This window comes from Palaemon carinicauda, chromosome 3 (assembly GCF_036898095.1).
Source record: "Palaemon carinicauda isolate YSFRI2023 chromosome 3, ASM3689809v2, whole genome shotgun sequence".
Classification (NCBI taxonomy): Eukaryota; Metazoa; Arthropoda; class Malacostraca; order Decapoda; family Palaemonidae; genus Palaemon; species Palaemon carinicauda.
The window spans coordinates 153,129,192-153,151,350 of NC_090727.1; the positions used below are offsets into that span (position 1 = coordinate 153,129,192).

Consider the following 22,159-nt stretch of genomic DNA (forward strand, 5'->3'; position numbering starts at 1 on the left):
TAAATATCTCCTATATAAACTATAAAAACTTTAACAAAACAAGAGGAAGAGAAATAAGATAGGAGAGTGTGCTCGAGTGTACCCTCAAGCAAGAGAACTCTAACCCAAGACAGTGAAAGTCCATGGTACAGAGGCTATGGCACTACCCAAGACTAGAGAACAGTGGTTTGATTTTGGAGTGTTTAATTAAAAATTATATTAAAACATTTTGAAATAAGTCAATTATGTAACTCCTTAATAATTATATTGAAACTATGTACGATAATTTTGGTTGAAAAACGACAATTTTAAGGCTCATGTACGATAATTCAGTCGAAATAATCTGGCAATCCTGTTTCGATGACAGATCAGTGGCTCAGTTGTAAACAAACCTTAGTGGAGTTCAGTAACTTCAGACTCTTCAGTCCTTATTACACCATAGTTATAATACTACTGTGAAAAGAAGCCCCCACGAAGAAGAAACGGGTAAGAAGGAATCTATTGAATGAACAATTCTCTTATTTAATGCGTATTTACGACTTATTACGGTAGATATAAAGCCATCTATGGTAGCATCTTACGGTAGGCAGGAAGAAATCTATTAATAATTACGAACTATTGTTGATCTGATTTCAAAGTCGAGTATGATTTTTGACTAAGTAATTTATAATTAGGGACTTAAAGATTACTTACTTTTATTTCAACCCCATTTTGTGTATATTAGGCAGGGTTCCTTAGGTTAGGTTAGCTGGGCCTGGGCTACGAAAGCTCCGATCAGTGGGGGCAAATGTAGTTCAGTGGGACAGGCGTAAACTCTCATATTACTTGCCAAGAATAAACACTTCATTAATCAAGGCTAAATCCTGCCAAAATCTAATACCCAATAGTAATACGTTAAAGAGAAACAACAGCGTTTCCATTGGACCACCGAGATCAGTGAACGAAGCTACTATGAGCTACTACGCATTCGGGCGAAAATTATCGCAGTGCGCAAAGGGATGGAGCTTAATAGAATAGGAACGAACTTACGAAGTAACAGGAGCTACTCTCTGTGTGACTGTGAAGATAAAAACGGGACTTTGAAGAAATCTTTATTTACCGATCAGTGAACGAAGCTACTACGAGCTACTACGCATTCGGGCGAAAATTATCACAGTGCGCAAAGGGATGGAGCTTAATAGAATAGGAACGAATGTACGAAGTAACAGAAGCTACTCTCTGTGTGACTGTGAAGATTAAAACGGGACTTTGAAAAAATCTTTATTTACCGCAAGTTAATACATTTTTTTTTACCAGATACAAATTTTAATATCAATAGAGATGGGTGGGATTCTATCGAAATATTACCATTTGGCATTACCTTGCTAGTTGTGAAGTCGACTGGGAAGCGAACGCAGGGTTGAAACTTGTCTTAGGGTAAGACAAGGATGCGGCAGTCTAAGGGGGTAACTAGGTAAAGATGTGGATCCTAAGTTAGGTTAGGTGGGGAGTCTTAGGTTTGGTGGGGTTTACTTCCTTTCAAAATGTGGTTTTTCAGTCATAACTTTTGAAATTTTACACACGGTCTGGAACGAATTACAAAGTCCCTTAGGAGCTGTTGAAAGGCTCCCATAAATGAATTGTATTTTTTCATGTTTCCATTTAAGCATTATATTCATGTCCTCCATGTGTTTTATTTAGTCATAGTTATGCTTTCATATCATAGATTAAGACTTTAATGCATTAGCATAGATGAGTGACTACTGCTCTTACCTACAGTACTGTATTCAAATGTGTTCAGACTTGCATCTAAACTTACTTACTTGTTTACTTGTTTTGGGTTTAAATCCAACCCTCCACTGAAGTCGAGTGAACTACTTCTCGGGCGGGTCCATATTAATCATCTAAACTCACAGTAATTCAAGCTGGCTATACCACTACTGAAGTGGAAAGTTTGGAATAATTCCTGAAATGCTGAAGGAAAAATTTATAATTACTGAACTCCCAGTAGAATTCAGCTTGGAGTAGGTTAAATCTCTTAGAGGTTTAAAGGTCGCTCATGAATGGCAGATGCAAGAGACAGTGACAATTCCCTAGAGACGGATCATATGTGCAAATGATCAGCACCCAAGCTGCCCTCTCACTAATAGGTAGACCTAATAGGCTCCCCCAAACCTTCCCATCCTTAGTTCACCAAGATGGTGAGGTTGCAGATACTACAAGAACCTATTCGAGCTTGAGCGGGTCTCAAACCCCAGTCCTGTAGATTGCCAGGCAGGCACATTTTATATAGGCTACCACAACATTTAACTGACAAATATCTTATCATCAGTTTGTCTTAGGTTCTTTATATTTAAAGAAAAGTAATATTGCCTATGATGTTTCATCATGGCAAAAAATAAGTTTGTTATTTAACTATTTTTTTTTTCCTAGGGACAAGATTTTTTTTTTATTTCTATAGACAAGCTTAGTAAAATTTACAATTATACCAGAAACTGCTGGGTTTCTTATTTTACGAGGCTTCTCTATTCTATTTTGAAGGCTTATGGCTCTTAAAAGTTTTTCATGGGTTAGCATAGACTATAAACACAAATAAAGATATGGAGTAAGATTATACAGTCAAATTCTTCAGTCTTACCTCTGATTTCATTTGTGTGATTTAGGTATTCCTATGTAGTTTGATCAAATAAAGTTTCCAGTTGTTACCAGTTTATTTACTATGTATATATTTCCTTGTTTCATTTCCTCACTGGGCTATTTATCCTTGTTAGAGCCCTTGGGCTTTTAGCATCCAGCTTTTCCAGTTAGGGTTGTAGCTTAGCTAGTAATAATAATGATATAGAGAAGTTTGACAGAATTGGTTAATCTTACAAGTTTATTTAGCATCTAATAGAAAGAAAAATAGATGTGCTAAGTATGGATTTGATTTAAATCATATTGAGTTTACTTAAGTACATACATACATATACCAAAGGCACTTCCCCCAATTTTGGGGGGTAGCCGACAACAACAAGAAACAAAACAAAAAAGGGGACCTCTACTCTCTACGTTCCTCCAGCCTAACCAGGAACTCAGCCGAGTTCAGCTGGTACTGCTAGGGTGCCACAGCCCAACCTCCCACATTTCCACCACAGATGAAGCTTCATACTGCTGAGTCCCCTACTGCTGCTACCTCCGCGGTCATCTAAGGCACCGGAGGAAGCAGCAGGGCCTACCGGAACTGCGTCACAATCGCTCGCCATTCATTCCTATTTCTAGCACGCTCTCTTGCCTCTCTCACATCTATCCTCCTATCACCCAGAGCTTTCTTCACACCATCCATCCACCCAAACCTTGGCCTTCCTCTTGTACTTCTCCCATCAACTCTTGCATTCATCACCTTCTTTAGCAGACAGCCATTTTCCATTCTCTCAACATGGCCAAACCACCTCAACACATTCATATCCACTCTAGCCGCTAACTCATTTCTTACACCCGTTCTCACCCTCACCACTTCGTTCCTAACCCTATCTACTCGAGATACACCAGCCATACTCCTCAGACACTTCATCTCAAACACATTCAATTTCTGTCTCTCCATCACTTTCATTCCCCACAACTCCGATCCATACATCACAGTTGGTACAATCACTTTCTCATATAGAACTCTCTTTACATTCATGCCCAACCCTCTATTTTTTACTACTCCCTTAACTGCCCCCAACACTTTGCAACCTTCATTCACTCTCTGACGTACATCTGCTTCCACTCCACCATTTGCTGCAACAACAGACCCCAAGTACTTAAACTGATCCACCTCCTCAAGTAACTCTCCATTCAACATGACATTCAACCTTGCACCACCTTCCCTTCTCGTACATCTCATAACCTTACTCTTACCCACATTAACTCTCAACTTCCTTCTCTCACACACCCTTCCAAATTCTGTCACTAGTCGGTCAAGCTTCTCTTCTGTGTCTGCTACCAGTACAGTATCATCCGCAAACAACAACTGATTTACCTCCCATTCATGATCATTCTCGCCTACCAGTTTTAATCCTCGTCCAAGCACTCGAGCATTCACCTCTCTCACCACTCCATCAACATACAAGTTAAACAACCACGGCGACATCACACATCCCTGTCTCAGCCCCACTCTCACCGGAAACCAATCGCTCACTTCATTTCCTATTCTAACACATGCTTTACTACCTTTGTAGAAACTTTTCACTGCTTGCAACAACCTTCCACCAACTCCATATAACCTCATCACATTCCACATTGCTTCCCTATCAACTCTATCATATGCTTTCTCCAGATCCATAAACGCAACATACACCTCCTTACCTTTTGCTAAATATTTCTCGCATATCTGCCTAACTGTTAAAATCTGATTCATACAACCCCTACCTCTTCTAAAACCACCCTGTACTTCCAAGATTGCATTCTCTGTTTTATCCTTAATCCTATTAATCAGTACTCTACCATACACTTTTCCAACTACACTCAACAAACTAATACCTCTTGAGTTACAACACTCATGCACATCTCCCTTACCCTTATATAGTGGTACAATACATGCACAGACCCAATCTACTGGTACCATTGACAACACAAAACACACATTAAACAATCTCACCAACCATTCAAGTACAGTCACACCCCCTTCCTTCAACATCTCAGCTTTCACACCATCCATACCAGATGCTTTTCCTACTCTCGTTTCATCTAGTGCTCTCCTCACTTCCTCTATTGTAATCTCTCTCTCATTCTCATCTCCCATCACTGGCACCTCAACACCTGGAACAGCAATTATATCTGCCTCCCTATCATCCTCAACATTCAGCAAACTTTCAAAATATTCCGCCCACCTTTTCCTTGCCTCCTCTCCTTTTAACAACCTTCCATTTCCATCTTTCACTGTCTCTTCAATTCTTGCGCCGGCCTTCCTTACTCTCTTCACTTCTTTCCAAAACTTCTTCTTATTCTCTTCATATGACTGACCCAGTCCCTGACCCCACCTCAGGTCAGCTGCCCTCTTTGCCTCACGTACCTTGCGCTTTACTTCCACCTTTTGCTCTCTATATTTTTCATAGTTCTCTATACTATTACTCTGCAGCCATTCTTCAAAAGCCCTCTTTTTCTCTTCCACTTTTACCTTCACTCCTTCATTCCACCATTCACTGCCCTTCCTCATGCTGCCTCCAACAACCTTCTTGCCACATACATCACTTGCAATCCCAACAAAATTTTCTTTTGCTAACTTCCACTCCTCCTCTAAATTACCAGTTTCTCTTACTCTCACCTCGTCATATGCCATTTTCAACCTTTTCTGATATTTACTTTTTACCCCTGATATTTACTTAAGTATATTTAGAAATTTTCTTGTCTCCTAATGTCACTCTTTTCCTTTTGTTTTTTCAGGTACATTGATAAATCTGCAGATAAAATGACATTATCATTTAGCGCGAGCAATCTCTCCTGCCATTAAACAACAGCTTTGGATGCATTTGAGACTCGCAGATCAATAGATTTGTACTTCATATTGTTTTAGTTTTTCTTTGAAAGGCTGGGATTGTAAAATAAAAAAGATAGCCACCATTAAAAAAGATAGCCACCATGTAAATACAATACCACCGATCTCACTGAACTAATTAATATATGGCCTTTTTCAATATTAAACTTACCCGATAATCATGTAGCTGTCAACTCCGTTGCCCGACAGAATTCTACGGAAGGGATACGCCAGCGATCGCTATACAAGAGGGGGGTGTACTCACAAGCGCCACCTGTGGCCAGGTACTGCAGTACTTCTTGTTGACACCACTTCAATTTTTCCTCTGTCGTGCTTCCGGCAAGACGTTCATGGATACCCTTATAATTTTGGAGTCTTGTTCACGGTTTTTGGTGAAGTATTGCTCTAAGATTTCAGCTTTCGCTATTCAGGAAGTTTTATTATTAGCTTAGCTAGCTTTTGGAATTAATTTGATTAATTATGGTGACGAAGAGAGTATGAACTCTGTTTCACCTTTAAATGGCCGACCCTTCCCTTAGACGGAAGTGTTGGTGTCTAAGAGAGTATAGACTCTCTTTCTTAATTTTGCTCACAAAAGTTATAGATTTATTTTATATCTCTCCGCCATTTATAGGCCTCTTCGATTAACTTCCTTTTTTATAAAATTATTAAATTAATTTTTATATTTGTTTATATTCGACCTTTCCTAATAGTAGGCGGTCTTTTCTTGTGCCGAAGTTAATTAACATTGAGCCCGTCATTTCGGTTTTACCTGTTAACATATTATGCTATTTTAATGTTTTTGAAAGAATTTCTTTGATAGTCTCGTACTGTTTCAAAGTTGAACTAACGTTTTGTTTTGTCTCTGCAGTTGTTGACGTTCAGAACGTTCAACTTGCGCTCTATCGTTACGATAGAGAGAGAATTTTCACGGTGTCACGTTGCAGTAAGAGTAAACCGTTTATAACGTTTTGTTCATTCTTTCTTAGCTTAATGGTTTTAATTCTAATAAAGGAACTTGGGAAATCTTTCAGTTTTTTTCCTTTAACAATAATATGTTTTAACGAGTATATATGATTGGGCTCTTCTCTCAGGTTCTTAGTCAAGAGAGAGAGAGAGAGTGAGATAGAGACGGAGGGAGAGAGAGCTGGATAAACGTTTCGTTCAAGCGAGTAACGTTGTTATCGTTTTTGCTCTTCTCCCTAGTCTCTTTAGGGGAAGAAGGTAAACGTTTCTAGAGTTTATTCTTGTTCTCAAGCTTTATGCGGTGAGAGATTTTAAACGTAGTTTATTTGATCTAGTGTTTAGTCTCTTTCCAGCCACTGAATTATTTATCTTTCATCAGATTTTTCTGTTACATTGTAATTCTGTTTTCGCAATTACTAACTTTAAAAGAAGGATAGAATTGCGTGTTTCAGGTACAAACCACTTAAAGTTTCGAGTTCAGTGAAATAAGTGCAAACAGAAATTCAAAAGTGATAAGTGATTAGCGCAAAGTGTGTCAGTGTTGTGCGTGAGGGTACTTCTTGCGTGCCAGTCGTCCTCCCAGTCCGGGACCTCTTGCAAGCTCCCAAGCCCAGGGGAGAAGCAATGTCGAAGGGCAAAAGGGTTCGGCAGGCCTTGATCGGCGCACAGAAGTATCCTCGGTGGTTGCGGGCGTGTCTTACAGAGACCGTCACTCCCACCCGCAGACGATTGAGCCCTTATTTTACTCGTCTGCAGAAGAAATTTCGGGGAGATAACGCTGGACTCAGGTCTCAAGACCTCTTAAACGTAAAGTCCAGACCTCTAGAGTTCAACAACCCGGATGCAGTCATTGGGTTAGCTCTGACTCTCCGCAGTCATCAGGTGACTGCACACCTCCTAAGAGAGGTAAGGTGATGCCGCAACAGACCTCATCTTCTGTTAAGGCTTTGCCTCAGCAGACCTTAGCGTCTGCCGACCCCAAGATGACTTTGCTGCAGTCCATGCAGTCACAGCTTGCGGTCTTAATGCGTGAGTGTCAGGCTGAGAAGGTTACACCTCCTCCTGCGATCGCTCCGCCTCACCGCAGTCCAGTCTGCCAGGCGTACGATGTTGAGGTTCCTCAGGATACCTTACCGCGTACTGAGTTGCCAGTTACCAGCGGTGTGCTGTGCAGCAACCTCCGCCTTCCTTAAGGCAACCTCAGCAATGGGAGCAGGAATCTTATGCCTTACTTCCTCCGCTTCCGCTTGCGGTTCCACCAGCGAGGCAACAATCTCTTGAGGTACGACAACCCAACCCTCCTCAAGGCAAGAGCCTCAACTCCTTAGGCTAGCACCTCAGGAACCTCAACTCGCGAGACAAGAACTGCGTTCTGCGCAGCCGCTACCTCAACTCTCGCAGCTCACACCTCAGGAACCTTAACTCGTTCCTCAGGAACCTGCTACTGCGCATCCGCAACCCTTACAGCAAGCGCAACTCTTGAGGCAGCAACCTCATGCTATGAGTCAGCCACCTCAACGCATGCATCTGCCACTTTCTCCTCAACTTGAGCCTCTTCCCATTCAACTTGGGAATAACAAATGACAATAATAACACCTCATTACTTTCATAACTTGCATTTGTAATCATATACATGTATGCCTACACAAACATTATGATAATGGAGGTTATTTGTATTACTTATATAAAAATATATATGTATTCCTTGCAATATATTTTTAACAAAATCGCAAAATATGGCAAAAATATCTTCAAAACAAAAATGAATCATGATTTATGAATGTAAGGTAAATATTATGTTGATATTAAACCCCATGCAAGCATGCATGAAGTAATGCAGTGTTGCCAACAGGGCGAGTTTCCCTTTCCTGAGGTGAAGTAGATTATAGTACATTTAGTGTAGCTTAATTCTACGATTATCATGCCGGCTATCAAATTCATCAACAAAACAGTCTAAATCAATTCCCTCGGCACGTGCACTTTCAATGGACGGTAATGCGATATTACTCACTCTAGCACTGGTCATGGAATTTCTGAGAAATGTTACACGCCATGCAACACGCTCTGCTTACCTTACAGCATGCTCTACATACAGCATGCTCTGCATACAACATGCTCTGCATACCTTACCGCATGCTCTGCATACAGCATGCTCTGCATACAGCATGCTCTGCATACAGCATGCTCTGCATACAGCATGCTCTACATACAGCATGCTCTGCATACAGCATGCTCTGCATACAGCATGCTCTGCATACAGCATGCTCTGCATACAGCATGCTCTGCATACCTTACCGCATGCTTCTCAGTCATACATCTTTGGTTGTTGCCAACTCACTAGACTGTCAAGCAGTTTCATAACGTTGCCTTCTAGTCTGCTGCTTTTGCACCAGTGAAACCCTCACTGAGAGAACTTAGCTTTTCTCGGATATGGTCCCTGTAGATGAGAAAGTGCTTTTCTCCCTCCTTCTGATATTCCCTTGAGGACTCTGTCATTTGGAGAGGAGCCTTTAGCTGCGTAGCCTCCTATGGACTTTTATTTAAGCATAACATGCTTCCAGGGAAGGTAATGGTTCCACTTCAGTCGCTAACCCCGTCTGTTACCACACCTGCTCCCATAGACCTTGAGCTGTGTTGCAAGACATGCAGTCCAAGCTTAGTCCTTGTTAGAGGATTTTTTGTTTACGGAGTCAGTGTGTCACTGGGAAGACGTTCAACAACCAGCAGAAGTGACTTGTTGTGACGCAGTGCGGCAACCTCAGCAACCCGATAAGGAGTTGTCTGTACGACCCAGACAGTCTAGACAGCTTCGGGTTGTCACTGTACTTCCTCGCTTCCCCATGGTTGACAGTTCACAGACTGTGCAGCAGTACCATGATCTTATGTCCGGCTCCGTCAGACGACTAGCTTTTAAGAGCTCCCACAAGTCGTCGCTGTCTGGAGATTCTCAGATGGACTATGGATCTGACCAAGGAACTGGGCCTCCTGGTCAATTTTGAGGAGTCTCAGCTCGTCCCATCCCAGACCATTGTCTCCCTGGGTATGGATCTTCAGAGTCGAGCTTTTCGGGCTTTTCCGTCGGCCCCAAGGATCTTCCAAGCCCTAGAATGCATCCAGAGCATGCTGAGAAGGAACCGATGCTCAGTCAGGTAGTGGATGAGTCTAACAGGGACACTTTCATCGCTGGCCCTGTTCATCGTGTTAGGGAGACTCCACCTCCCCCCCTTCAGTATCATCTAGCTGCTCACTGGATAAAGGACATGACGCTAGAGACGGTCTCAGTTCCTGTTTCCGAAGAGAGGAGGTCTTCTCTCGCGTGGTGTAAGAACAGCTTTCTTCTCAAGGAAGTCTACCTTTGGCTGTTCAGAAACCCGACCGCCGTCTCCTCTCGGACGCATCAGACACGGGCTGGGGTGCGACTTTGGACGGACAGGAATGCTCGGGAACATGGAATCAGGAGCAAAGGACACTTCTCATCAATTGCAAGGAGTTGTTGGCGGTTCTTCTGGCCTTGATAACTTCAAGTCCCTCCAGCTTAACAAAGTGGTGGAGGTGGACTCTGACAACACCACAGCCCTGGCTTACATCTTCAAGCAGGGAGGGACTCTTTCGTGAAGTTGTTCTAGATCGCAAGGGACCTCCTCATCTGGTCTAAAGATCGAAAGCTCACGCTGGTAACGAGGTTCATTCAGGGCGGTATGAATGTCATGGCAGATCACCTCAGCCGGAAGGGTCAGGTCATCCCCACAGAGTGGACCCTTCACAAGAATGTTTGCAGCAGACTTTGGGCCCTGTGGGGTCAGCCAACCATAGATCTGTTCGCTACCTCGATAACCTAGAGACTCCTGTTGTATTGTTCTCCGATTCCAGACCCAGCAGCAGTTCACGTGGATGCTTTTCTGCTGGATTGGTTCCATCTCGACCTGTATGCATTCCCGCCGTTCAAGATTGTCAACAGGGTACTTCAGAAGTTCTCCTCTCGCAAAGGGACACGGCTGACGTTGGTTGGCTCCGCTCTGGCCCGCGAGAGAATGGTTCTTAGAGGTACTGCAATGGCTGGTCGACATTCCCAGGACTCTTCCTCTAGGAGTGAACCTTCTACGTCTACCTCACGTAAAGAAGGTACACCCAAACCTCCACGCTCTTCGTCTGACTGCCTTCAGACTTTCGAAAGACTCTCAAGAGCTAGGGGCTTTTCTAAGGAGGCAGCCAGAGCGATTGCCAAAGCAAGGAGAACATCCACTCTCAGAATCTATCAGTCTCAAGGGGAAGTCTTCCGTAGCTGGTACAAGACCAATGCAGTTTCCTCAACCAGTACCACTGTAACCCGGATTGCTGACTTCCTGTTATATCTAAGGAAAGTAAGATCCCTTTCAGCTCCTACGATCAAGGGTTACAGAAGTATGTTGGCAGCGGTTTTCCGCCACAGAGGCTTGGATCTTTCCATCAACAAAGATCTACAGGACCTCCCTAGGTCTTTTGAGACCTCAAAGGAACGTCGGTTGTCCACTCCAGGCTGGAATCTAGACGTGGTCCTAAGGTTCCTTATGTCATCAAGATTTGAACCTCTCCAATCAGCCTCTTTTTAGGACCTCACATTAAAAACTCTTTTCCTCGTGTGCTTGACAACAGCTAAAAGAGTAAGTGAGATCCACGCCTTCAGCAGGATCATTGTTTTCACATCTGAAACGGCTACATGTTCCTTGCAGCTCGGTTTTTGCTAAACGAGCTTCCTTCACGTCCTTGGCCTAAGTCGTTCGAGATCCCAAGCCTGTCCAACTTGGTGGGGAATGAACTGGAGAGAGTACTTTGCCCAGTTAGAGCTCTTAGGTACTATCTAAAAAGGTCTTAACCTTTACGAGGACAATCAGAAGCCTTATGGTGTGCTATCAAGAAACCTTCTTTTCCAAGTTCTAAGAACTCAGTTTCTTACTATTCAGGCTTCTGATTAGGGAAGCACATTCTCATCTGAAGGAAGAAGACCTTGCTTTGCTGAAGGTAAGGACACATGAAGTAGGAGCTGTGGCTACTTCAGTGGCCTTCAAACAGAGCCATTCTCTGCAGAGTGTTATGGATGCAACCTATTGGAGAAGCAAGTCAGTGTTCGCATCATTCTATCTCAAAGATGTCCTGTCTCTTTACGAGTACTGCTACACCCTGGAACCATTCGTAGCAACGAATGCAGTAGTAGGCGAGGGCTCAGCCACTACATTCCCATAATCCCATAACCTTTTAACCTTTCTCTTGAATACCTTTTTATGGGTTGTACGGTCGGCTAAGAAGCCTTCCACATCCTTGTTGATTTGGCGGGTGGTCAATTCTTTCTTGAGAAGCGCCGAGGTTAAAGGTTGTGATGAGGTCCTTTAGTATGGGTTGCAGCCCTTGATACTTCAGCATCTTAGAGTTGTTCAGCCTCCTAAGAGGAACGCTGCGCTCAGTAAGGAAGACGAACTTATTTAAGGCAGAGTAATGGCTCAAGTCGACTTCCTTACCAGGTACTTGTAATTTCATTGTTATTTTGAATAACTGATAATATGAAATACGGGATACTTAGCTTCTTGATATACATGTACACTGGTTTTCACCCACCTCCCTGGGTGTGAATCAGCTACATGATTATCGGGTAAGTTTAATATTGAAAAATGTTATTTTCATTAGTAAAATAAATTTTTGAATATACTTACCCGATAATCATGATTTAATTGACCCACCCTTCCTCCCCATAGAACCAGTGGACCGAGGAAAAATTGAAGTGGTGTCAACAAGAAGTACTGCAGTACCTGGCCACAGGTGGCGCTTGTGAGTACACCCCCCTCTTGTATAGCGATCGCTGGCGTATCCCTTCCGTAGAATTCTGTCGGGCAACGGAGTTGACAGCTACATGATTATCGGGTAAGTATATTCAAAAATTTATTTTACTAATGAAAATAACATATTTTTTTATATATATGATATTAGGTGATTTCATTTGCAATTCTGCAATGAGAGTAGCTTGAATTTAACCTCTGTTCATAACTATGTCTCAGCTCCAACTTGAGCATTTAAGAAACAGTCAAAGAATTTTCTATGCGACATTATGTCAAAGGGAAAAAATTTTTTCCAACTACTGTTATCATTTGGCAACCAATTTTTTTAATGCTTTGGTAAGTCACTTCCATTTCAGAATCTAGAATAAACAGTTGTGTAGCTATGTTATAATTCTAGCATGGTGATTGTAAATTATACAACTACACACATATAGATAGTTCTTGTCATTGATATCAAAATCAGATCACAGTATATGTAAAAGGTTCATTTATTGTAGTGTGACCTTGAAGGTTTAGCCATAATATTCCTTCGCTATGTAGATCTTAGCCCTTTAGAATATCAGTTTAACCGAGAGAATATAAGAACAATGACCAATGTGTCATTCATACTTTTAAGTGCTGAGTCAATGAAAAACTTTCTTGTGTCTCTGCAGAGGGCAGAACCGCCTGTACAGATTACACTATTTACCTTTATGATTCCTTGATGGTGCAGTCTTCCACAACCTTTGAATTCTGTAAGGCAAACTACAGACGATAGAGAAGTCAAAAGCCTTGTCACCCCATAGGGAATTAGAGCATTTAAACCACAGATCATGGAGGAGTTACAAGCCCTGGTCCCCTCCATAGGAGGTTAGTGGCATCATCGCACCTTGCATGATGTACTCTAAGCATTACCTTTGGCTCCTAGTGGCACTCAGTATACTTTATATCCTTTACTTTAGCTCCATTCCCACCTCCTTTCTTCCATCTTGATGTTCAAAGTCTTCTAAAGTTTACCTCCTAGTGTAAATGCAGGGTTTTTCCCAGTGGCACTTGGGGGCCGAATGGTCTCAACGTCCCCGGGGCTGGGCTATATAGCCCAAATTCATAAATCCAATACAAGTTTTAACCCTTTACCCCCAAAGGACGTACTGGTATGTTTCACAAAAGCCACCCTTTACCCCCATGGACGTACCGGTACGTCCTTGCAAAAAAATGCTATACAATTTTTTTTTTTTTCATATTTTTGATAATGTTTTGCGAAAATTCAGGCATTTTCCAAGAGAATGAGACCAACCTGACCTCTCTATGACAAAAATTAAGGCTGTTAGAGCAATTTAAAAATAAATATACTGCAAAATGTGCTGGGAAAAAAATAACCCCTTGGGGGTTAAGGGTTAGAAATTTCCAAATAGCCTAGGGGTAAAAGGGTTAATTTATTTCATACTATTTATATTGCTTAGCCTAAGCTAGGAACTTTTTAGTAACCTTGTACTGAACATATTCTCTTAAATCAAATGTGATAATTCAATGTAAACATAAGAAGTGGTGGCACCTGGCACTTCATTGGAATTTAGTTTCGATGATAAAGTCTTATGCAGTTAGTTGTAGTGACCTTTGTCCAGTATCTACAAGAATATCCACAAAGATCCACATTATCAGTAAGGGAAGTCTTCAAAATACCCACACCAACAAATCCTTCTCTGTTTGGGATTATCTGTGTCACCTGACCTCCCTTCGTCAGAAAGATAGAATTAATCTCCATTTGTGAAATCCCAAGATGTGTGAAGAATTACGTCATTAGCATTTTCTTTTTACTAATAAGCAATTTCAGGATATCTATAGCTTATTTGGGCATACAGTAGGGTTTGATAAGATATTACCCCAAGAACAAATTGAGTGATTCAACAACACGTTTCTGGTACTCATTTAGATCAGGGTACCTACTGGGGTAATAGGGTCAAAGAGACGGATCCTCACCCGGGTTCCATAGTAGATTAGCCAATTTGGTCGACTTGTTAGCCTTTTTCTTTCACACGTGTAAGCTCTAATTGGCCGTTCACTTGGTTACAGGTGACTTTACCTTGTGGTGCATGGGTCTACCTTGTTTTATGCTCTGGTATCAGTCTTTTTTTTTTTTTTTACATACATCAGCCTAACCCAAAGCACTATAAGGGTATTCCAGTGTGGATGTGAAAGTCGTGATCGTAGAAGAGAGGAGAGGATGCCTCCTCTTGGCACAACGATCAGAAGATAAGAGACGCAAGCCATTTGGCAGCGCGTATGGCTGTCGTGCAGTGGGGTTGCTTAGCATCCTGTTATACAATCAAACTTTTTTTTATTTTTGATTGTCTGGTCGTAGAAAAAGAGACAAGGAGTAAGCCATTTAAGTGACTTGGAAGTTTGTCTCCACGTGGGAATTAATCTACATTTGGGGTGCTCTCCCGTTTCCCTAGACTTGGGGCGGGGGTGGGGAAGCTGAACATGACCGGGACATTCTTCTGAAATGAAAAGATGGTTGCTGGGTGAGAAACAAATGCCCAGGTGTTAGTAATGGGTCTCGGTGGGCGACGTGTCGTCAGTTAATAGACAAATTCAGCATTGGAAGCACTTCGTCTTTTTCAATAGTCTCTCCCTTATACTCTACACACTTTAGTCTGTGCCTTACATGTTACTACACGGACCCTAGGGGAGTAAAGACAATAGTTTGTTGGTTACTACACTGACCCTAGGGGAGTAAAGACGATAGTTTGTTGGTACATGTCATACTGGATTTTCTCTTCTGCCATCACAAGATAATCTTTTGGAATAGCATAGCATTTTCTCCTTAAAAAGACATTTCATGCATGTTATATAATTTATTTGATATTCAGTAACGTACTATATAGAAATTGTTTAACGAGTTTTCTTTTATTGCAGCGTGATTGGAGAAAAATGGCAGATGAAGAAGGTCAAAATGCAGAAAAGCCAACGTTTACGAATCCATTTTTGCTCCCTTCCTCATCATCAGGGGCCAGGCAAACGACGACAGCATCAGAATCCAGCGGCAAACAAAGGCCGCTTGGCGCGGTAACTTCACGCGCATTTACGCCAACGGGAAATATCTTTCCAGGCTCTTCCACCACTTTTTCAACCAGTTCAAGTAAGCTGTCTGTCGCATCCACCCCATCAACGGCATTTCAATCTCCTAGTTTCAAACCTTTTGAGTCGGGAGCATCATTTAGCAATGTTCCACCCAGATCAGGTGGGATGTTCGGAGCAGACAGCGGCTTATTTAAATCCGGTATGTATACCTTTCCTGTATTTGGTGGAGAGAAGAAAGGTAGTTCTGGTGATGGTGGATTTAGTAAAGCGAGCGCAGAGCCTGGCCATGAGATTGCAACGAGTGGCAAAGCCGTATCAAGTAACTTGGGTTTTGGGGCTTATAGTTCTGGATTTGACAGCACTTCTAAAGCGGGAACTATGAGTAAAAGTGTGCCCCTTGTTTTTGGAGAAAGGTCTAGTAATACAGGAATGCCAAGTACTATTCCAGTGGGTGAAAATGTTACATCCGTCTCTTCGCCTGCAGTAAATGTATTTGGAGGTCTACCTGGCTCTGGTGTCGGTAAAAGCGAGATTGGTAAAAAACCAAATGTTTTTGGTGGAGCGCCAAACCCTTCGATATTTCAATCGTCACTGTCAGGAAATATGGGAAATCCCGGCAGTGCGTCTTCTTCGGCCTTTACCCTTTTTCGGGGTTCGGGATCTGCATCCGAGACCAAATCGGTAATGTCCGCGGCTGGCGTGCCTCCTATATTTGGCGGAACTAGCTCCTCTGCCTCGTGTATCACTTCACTGAGTGGTTACAATGCCGCCCCTTTGCCTAGTATCTTTGGGGGCAAAGTTGAAGGAACTAAACGAGGGTCAGTGGTGACATCCACTCCCAACGTCTTTGGCAGTATCACTGGGAGCACAGCTTGTTTCACAAGTGTTTCTTCTAGTAATCCCAGGCTCTTTGGTGGTATACCTAGCGTTGCTATAACTAGTATTCCAAGCAGAGTTTCCACTGTTCCGTTCGTTACAAGCGCCACTACAGCATCCAATCTGGGCGCTGCTACAGCATCCAATCTAGACGTCGATGTTGGTGCTAGTCCTGCTTCAGCCATGGTGTTTAAGCTCCCCAGCACTACTTCGGAAACCCTAGCGACCAGTCCCGCAACATTTCCAGAAACGTCTCCGGCTCCCAGCATTTTTGGAGGACAGACTACGAGCGTAACTGGTAGCATGCCAACAACCACCTTAAATGAACCTTCTAGTAAGGTGCCTGAATCAACTCTTGCATCAAATTCGTCAGCAAGTAAAGACCAGTCTACTCCGTCGGGTGTTTTTAAAGCTTTCGAGGGAACATCAAAAGATAAATCTTCATCATTCAAATCAGTGTTTACTCCTTCTACCAATGTATTTGGTGGGATTAAGAGTTCAAAGGAAACTGAAAGTAGTTCTGAGCTGTTACATGATCACAAAATGGATTCACCAAAATTTACACCAGCCTTTGGTTCGACAGAAATGTCCAATGAATCTGGTATGGCATCAGTGAAGCCAGAAATCACAATTATGGACTCAGCGCAAGAAGAAGAGAACACTTATTCCGAGCAACCAGAACCTGGAGAAATAGAACTCGAACCTGGAGAAATAGCGCCAGAACCAGAAGAAGTAGATCCTTCGTTGATTGAAAGCCAAAATCAAACGAGTGTTACTGAAACAGGCAGCAGTGATGTAGATAAAGGTAAGCAGTTAGACGATTTGTTGGGTATATTACAGAAAGAGGATCCTAAGTTAACTCCAACTACAGCCCCTTGCCCTCCACAGTACGAAAAGAAGGACCTGACGAAGATCATCATCGCGCAGATTCCCGACTCGTGCATGGATAAAGATATTATTAAAACACATTTTCAGAAGTTTGGCACAGTAAAAAGAGTGTTTCTTAACCAGAAGTCAAACCAGGCTACTGTGCAGTACCAGGACCACAAAGGAGCCTCCAGGGCCAAGAGAAAGGGTCAGAAAATTCACCCGAACCTGCCGGAGGTCAAAATATTTTACGGGACCCCAGTGAGACGAAGGAGCGAAGACGGCGGCAGCAACGACGCCATGCTGTCGAAGAGAAAGGCGATTAAAACCCTTCAGCAAACTCATCCTTCAAGTGACTCCAAGCTTGCAGGCGATTTGGATCCTTACGTACCCCTTGAAAGACCAAGTACCAGAGGTCAAAGTTCTCAAGCAGTGCCGAATGTGTTTGTTCCTGGGAAATTTTCAAAAGTGTATAAGAAGTCTCCCGAGGAGAAAAAGAAAGTCAAAACACCGAGTCGACTCTCGACAGAATTTCGACCTCGTACAATGTCTCCTCAGGCAACACCTAGGATTGGATCTCCCAAGACCACTCGGCTGGAATCGCCAAAACCTGCAAAGTTGAAACTAGAAGAAAAATTGAAGGCGATGAGTAGACCCGTTTCTCCTGCTAGAGAGCACGATGTGTTTGCAGAGACCAAAAACCTAAAAGCCGTTTTGGAATTGCAGGCGCTGACTTCGAACGATAGGCATACTGTGCTTAAGGCACGCGACAAATTGATGAGAAACGAGAGGAAAAAGAGGCTGGACATTAAGAAAGCCGCTAATTTAGATGCTGGTTGCCCCGACATGTGTCCGGAGTTCGAGAGATATATGAGGGACGTTCAGAACGATCTGAGCTCTTACGAAGTAACCAACGGCGCATTGGACCACAAACTGGTTGTGAAGAAATTTTCTAGAAGCAGTGCCGATAAGGAGGAACCCCTACCTCATGAACTGAGGCCCGGACCTGTGCTTCTGAAAACCATGGATTTTTTGGTTTGCAACATAATGGTTCTTTGCGACAAAGCAAGCACGGATATCGGAATTTGGTACAACTACTTGTGGGACAGGACCCGTGCCATCCGTAGCGACATAACCCAGCAGCAGCTGACGGATGGTGTGGCAGTCACTATCATCGAGAGATGCGTTAGGTTCCACATTTATGCGGATGTACATCTCTGCCAGGAAAGCCCGGATGTGTTTGACAGAAAGCTTAATACGGAAAACTTAACAAAGAGCTTGCAGACGCTCAAAGAATTATATAAAGACTTGGCTGAATTAAATAAAAACTTTCCTTCAGAATCTGAATTTAGGGCCTATGAAATGCTTCTAAATCTAAATGATGGTGAGAAAATTGTGCATCAATATTCGCAGTACAGAGATGAAGTCCAGAAGTCATCTGATGTTATATTTGCTCTCAAAGTGTTTTTGGCATTAAAATCCAATAACTTCGTCAAGTTTTTTAAACTCATCAGAAGCGGTACATATCTTCAAGGCTGTATCCTACACAGATACTTCCCTCAGGTTCGATCAAAAGCCCTAGATATCTTTGTAAAGGCTTACGCCATCTCAAAACGAGTTAGCATACCTCTGTCGTACATCATTAAAACTCTGGGCTTTGAAGACAAGAACGATGCAGTGGGTTATTTAAACTATCATGGCATCACAGTCGACAGAGAAAATGTCATGTTGGACAAGAACTTATTTTATCTCCACCCAGAAGGACAGCCGCCAGTAACCCGACCCACCAGATTGATTGAAAGCAATAGGCTCTTCTCTGTGGTAGAAGTCATACAGGGGGGCCCAATGCCCGAGAATCCTCTACACACTTACGTTCCCCACGATAGCTTCGACAAGGACGGGTACCTAAACCCCGACGCTAGAGACGCGTCCGACCAGCAGAAGAAACTGAAGTCCCTGATCTCGGGTCCCGTCGTACCCCGAGATCAAGCGTTGGCGCTCGGCGACGAAGAGACTCCTCCTGCCGACACACCCCAGGAGCCAATTCTCGAATCGAGTCAGCCGGTTACGCACGAAGCGGAGGGTATGTCTGATCACGACTATATGACTTTCATAAAAGACGCGTACAGCATGATCACCTCGAGTGTCGTAAGCGAGCTGTCGGTAGACGTTGCGAAGAAGGCCATTAAGAGTGTCACTAAGGAGAAATTGCAGAAACTCGTTTCGAAAGACATTCTCTTAGAATGCATTAAAGAAGAAGTGAAGAAGGTCGCTAAAAGCTCTCATGATGAAGTAAGTTTGGAAATTAGAGAGAGAGAGAGGAAGGAAATAGAGAAAGCTGAGAAGAAGAGAAGAGAGCTGGAAGAGTTACAGCGTCGTGCCAGTGTCCTACTTTGTAATGAATACATCGCCGAGTTTCTTCCGAGGTTAGTGAAGCAGGTCTGCCAGGAATCTGTCGGCGAGGTCGAACGCGAACTGGAGCTGAAAGTTCATGCTGCCCTTATGAAAGAACTTCCAGCGTCGTTGGTCTCGGAAGTTGTGCACGATGAAGCTCTGAAAGTGGCCACCATAGTTACTTTGGAAATGGAAAGAGAGCTGGAGGAAAAAGTTGAAAAATTGCAGCAGAAGATTAGGTTAAGAAAAGTTAAAGAATATTTCCGAAAATGGAAAAAAGTAGTGATTCGAATAAGGAGACGGAAGCAAGCTCAAGTCACGTTCCCGGCTTCGGCCTCGCAGCTCGATATTTACGAACAAAATAAGGCTTTCTCTTGGGGATACAAGAGAAAATTATCAGAGAACGTCAGTGCAGAAAATCTCCTGAAGCGTAAATTGGCCTTCACTGAAACGTCTGCAAAGATGTTAATCCGAAATGATCTCATGAAGTCGGTTGCCTGGTATCCCCTGCCAATAGTAAGGGAAATGAGGAAAGAAATCGAGAGGGTATCCCTATCAGACAACATATTGAAACACTACTTCAAGGTCTTAATTTGTAACTGCAGTAATTCAGAGTTTACCGTACTGCACTGGCTCCGGTCCAAACTGAGTTGCATGGAAGACGCTGACGTGGAAAAGAAACTCGAGTTTACTTCGAGCTTTTACTCTAAACTGACGGGACAAGAGTATGCATTTGTATTCCTTGAGGTTTCCCCAAATGCATTGTCCAAGGATGTTTTTAAAGGTACTTCAGCAGTGCTGTTCGTCACGCAGGGGTTAACCACTCAAGACCCGGCATATGCAAGCGTGAAATGTTGGATCAAAGAAAACAAAGATGTCCCTTACAAAGTGATAAGTGAAGGAGGCTCCTTCGGGGAAGATTGTTGGGAATTGAACGAGGAAGAGATCCTGATCCCCGAGACATCGGAGAGGTTAATGAATGTGATACTTGATTTGTGGAATAGGCACGCTGGAAGGATCCAGGTTTCTATGTCTCGTTTGAACAGTCTTGTTCTTGGATTTGCTGCAACTTATTACATCCAACCTTCCGTTCTCAAGCAGCAGGAAAGAAGTTTCGATGGGAAGTCCCCCCTCGGCCCGATGACGTACGTCGATTTATATAATTCTGCCGTACAGTTTTTGGTCGAAGTATTTGCAGATGATGATTTGTCCCGTTTAGACTGGCCCCCTCCTGAATTAAGTCATTTAGATCAAATTCTACCGCCTTCTTGGAATAATGAAGACATGGGACACATAAGAAACATTATCAAACAGTTGAAACTCCCAGTATTACAAGTTGATGGATTTATGCCTTGGGAGCAGATTGTTAGGACTCTTTATGCCTATGTGGGGCAGGTATCACAGCCTGAATCGCTCAGCCACGTGCTTTGGTCTCAGATCAACAGCCTCTTGACAAAGACATTAGAATTCCTCAAATCTCTCTTCAATTTAGAGTTCATGAGTCCTGACACAGAAGTTAACATACTGCATATTCCTTGGACTGAAATTATAAATGCATGTGTATCCTACAAGTTGGGCATCTTACCCGACATCCCAGTCTACTATCAAGCGACGAAACTCAGGTCTTTTGATTTCCCCAAGGGGTGGTGGGAAGCGTGCGATTACTCGGACCCCACGTGGAACGACATCTCCTACGGGAAACAGAGTTCAAGAAAGCGCAAGGACGAAGAAGACGTTAATCCCAAGAATGCCAAGATTCCATCACTTTCGACCGAGCTTTTGTCTGATATTATCAAGGAAAAGGAAAAGTACATAGAGTTTCAGAGGAGACTTGAAGATGCCCTGGAGGAGCATGATCTTTCAATTGAGGACTTCGAAGAAGGGACGCAGCTCGAGTCGGATGATCCAGGCAGTGAAGAGGATCCCGATCCCAACGAGGAGGTTATCCAATACTCGGAACTGTCGAGTTCCATTGCTAAAGAAAAAGAAAAATGTGAATTATTTCAGAAAAAGCTCGAGAGTATATTGGGGGATGGGGAGGACCTACGTTTTCTTTTTAAGCAGTGATTCTTTGCCTGTGTTGGACAGTATGGAAATCTTTAGTTATTTTAGAACATAGTTTATCAGTGACCCTCTTTTAAGGAATGGAAATTTGAACCACTCATAAAACATTAGAGGAGACATTCTTAAAAGTGCTTAGTGTTTTTTTTTTTTTCGTTTATATTGTATGCTAATACAAGATTGGTATGATCATGTTTCTTATTTTTGGCTATGTACTGAAAATTAGTTACATTAAGAGTGACATAATGCGACTCATATTCTTATTATGTGATGGTTAATATGATGTTTACTGTACTTCAAGTCCCTGACTTCATTGAGAAGAAGAATGTTGTTTTATGTATTATTTTATATATGGTATTGCCTCGTCTTTTCAGAGAGAGACATGTGTTTCCGTAATATAGTTGACTGACCTTGAAACATATTTGCCAACAGAAATTTTGTTTTGTGTTTTGAAGTGTTATTGTTTCTGGTAAAATACTGGAATGTGCATCAAATTAGGTTATGATATTTCATTCTATTTTTGTATGATATAAGATATTCAATCGGTTGATTTCTATTTTGAAAATTTATACAAGTAATTACCTATTTTTACTTCATTTTTTTATGTACAAAATACAATATTATAGAAATAATGGTGGTAAAATTTTGCATCCTCTCTTAGTAAATTATTTAC

At 42.5% G+C, this 22,159-nt stretch overlaps 1 protein-coding gene across 1 annotated transcript; it reads left to right on the forward strand.

The window, feature by feature from the left end:
• Positions 1-365: 365 nt before the first annotated feature.
• xmas (RRM_XMAS2 and SAC3_GANP domain-containing protein xmas) lies at positions 366-22,118 on the forward strand. The gene is made up of 3 exons (XM_068370966.1): positions 366-465; positions 5,362-5,466; positions 15,122-22,118. Exon 3 carries the CDS (start codon positions 15,139-15,141, stop codon positions 21,490-21,492), a length of 6,354 nt encoding a protein of 2,117 aa, XP_068227067.1. The 5' UTR covers positions 366-465; positions 5,362-5,466; positions 15,122-15,138; the 3' UTR covers positions 21,493-22,118.
• The last annotated feature ends 41 nt before the right edge of the window (positions 22,119-22,159 follow it).

Coding starts and splice junctions, on each gene's coding strand:
- xmas (XM_068370966.1), top strand. CDS start 15,139: ATGGCAGATGAAGAAGGTCAAAATGCAGAAAAGCCAACGTTTACGAAT.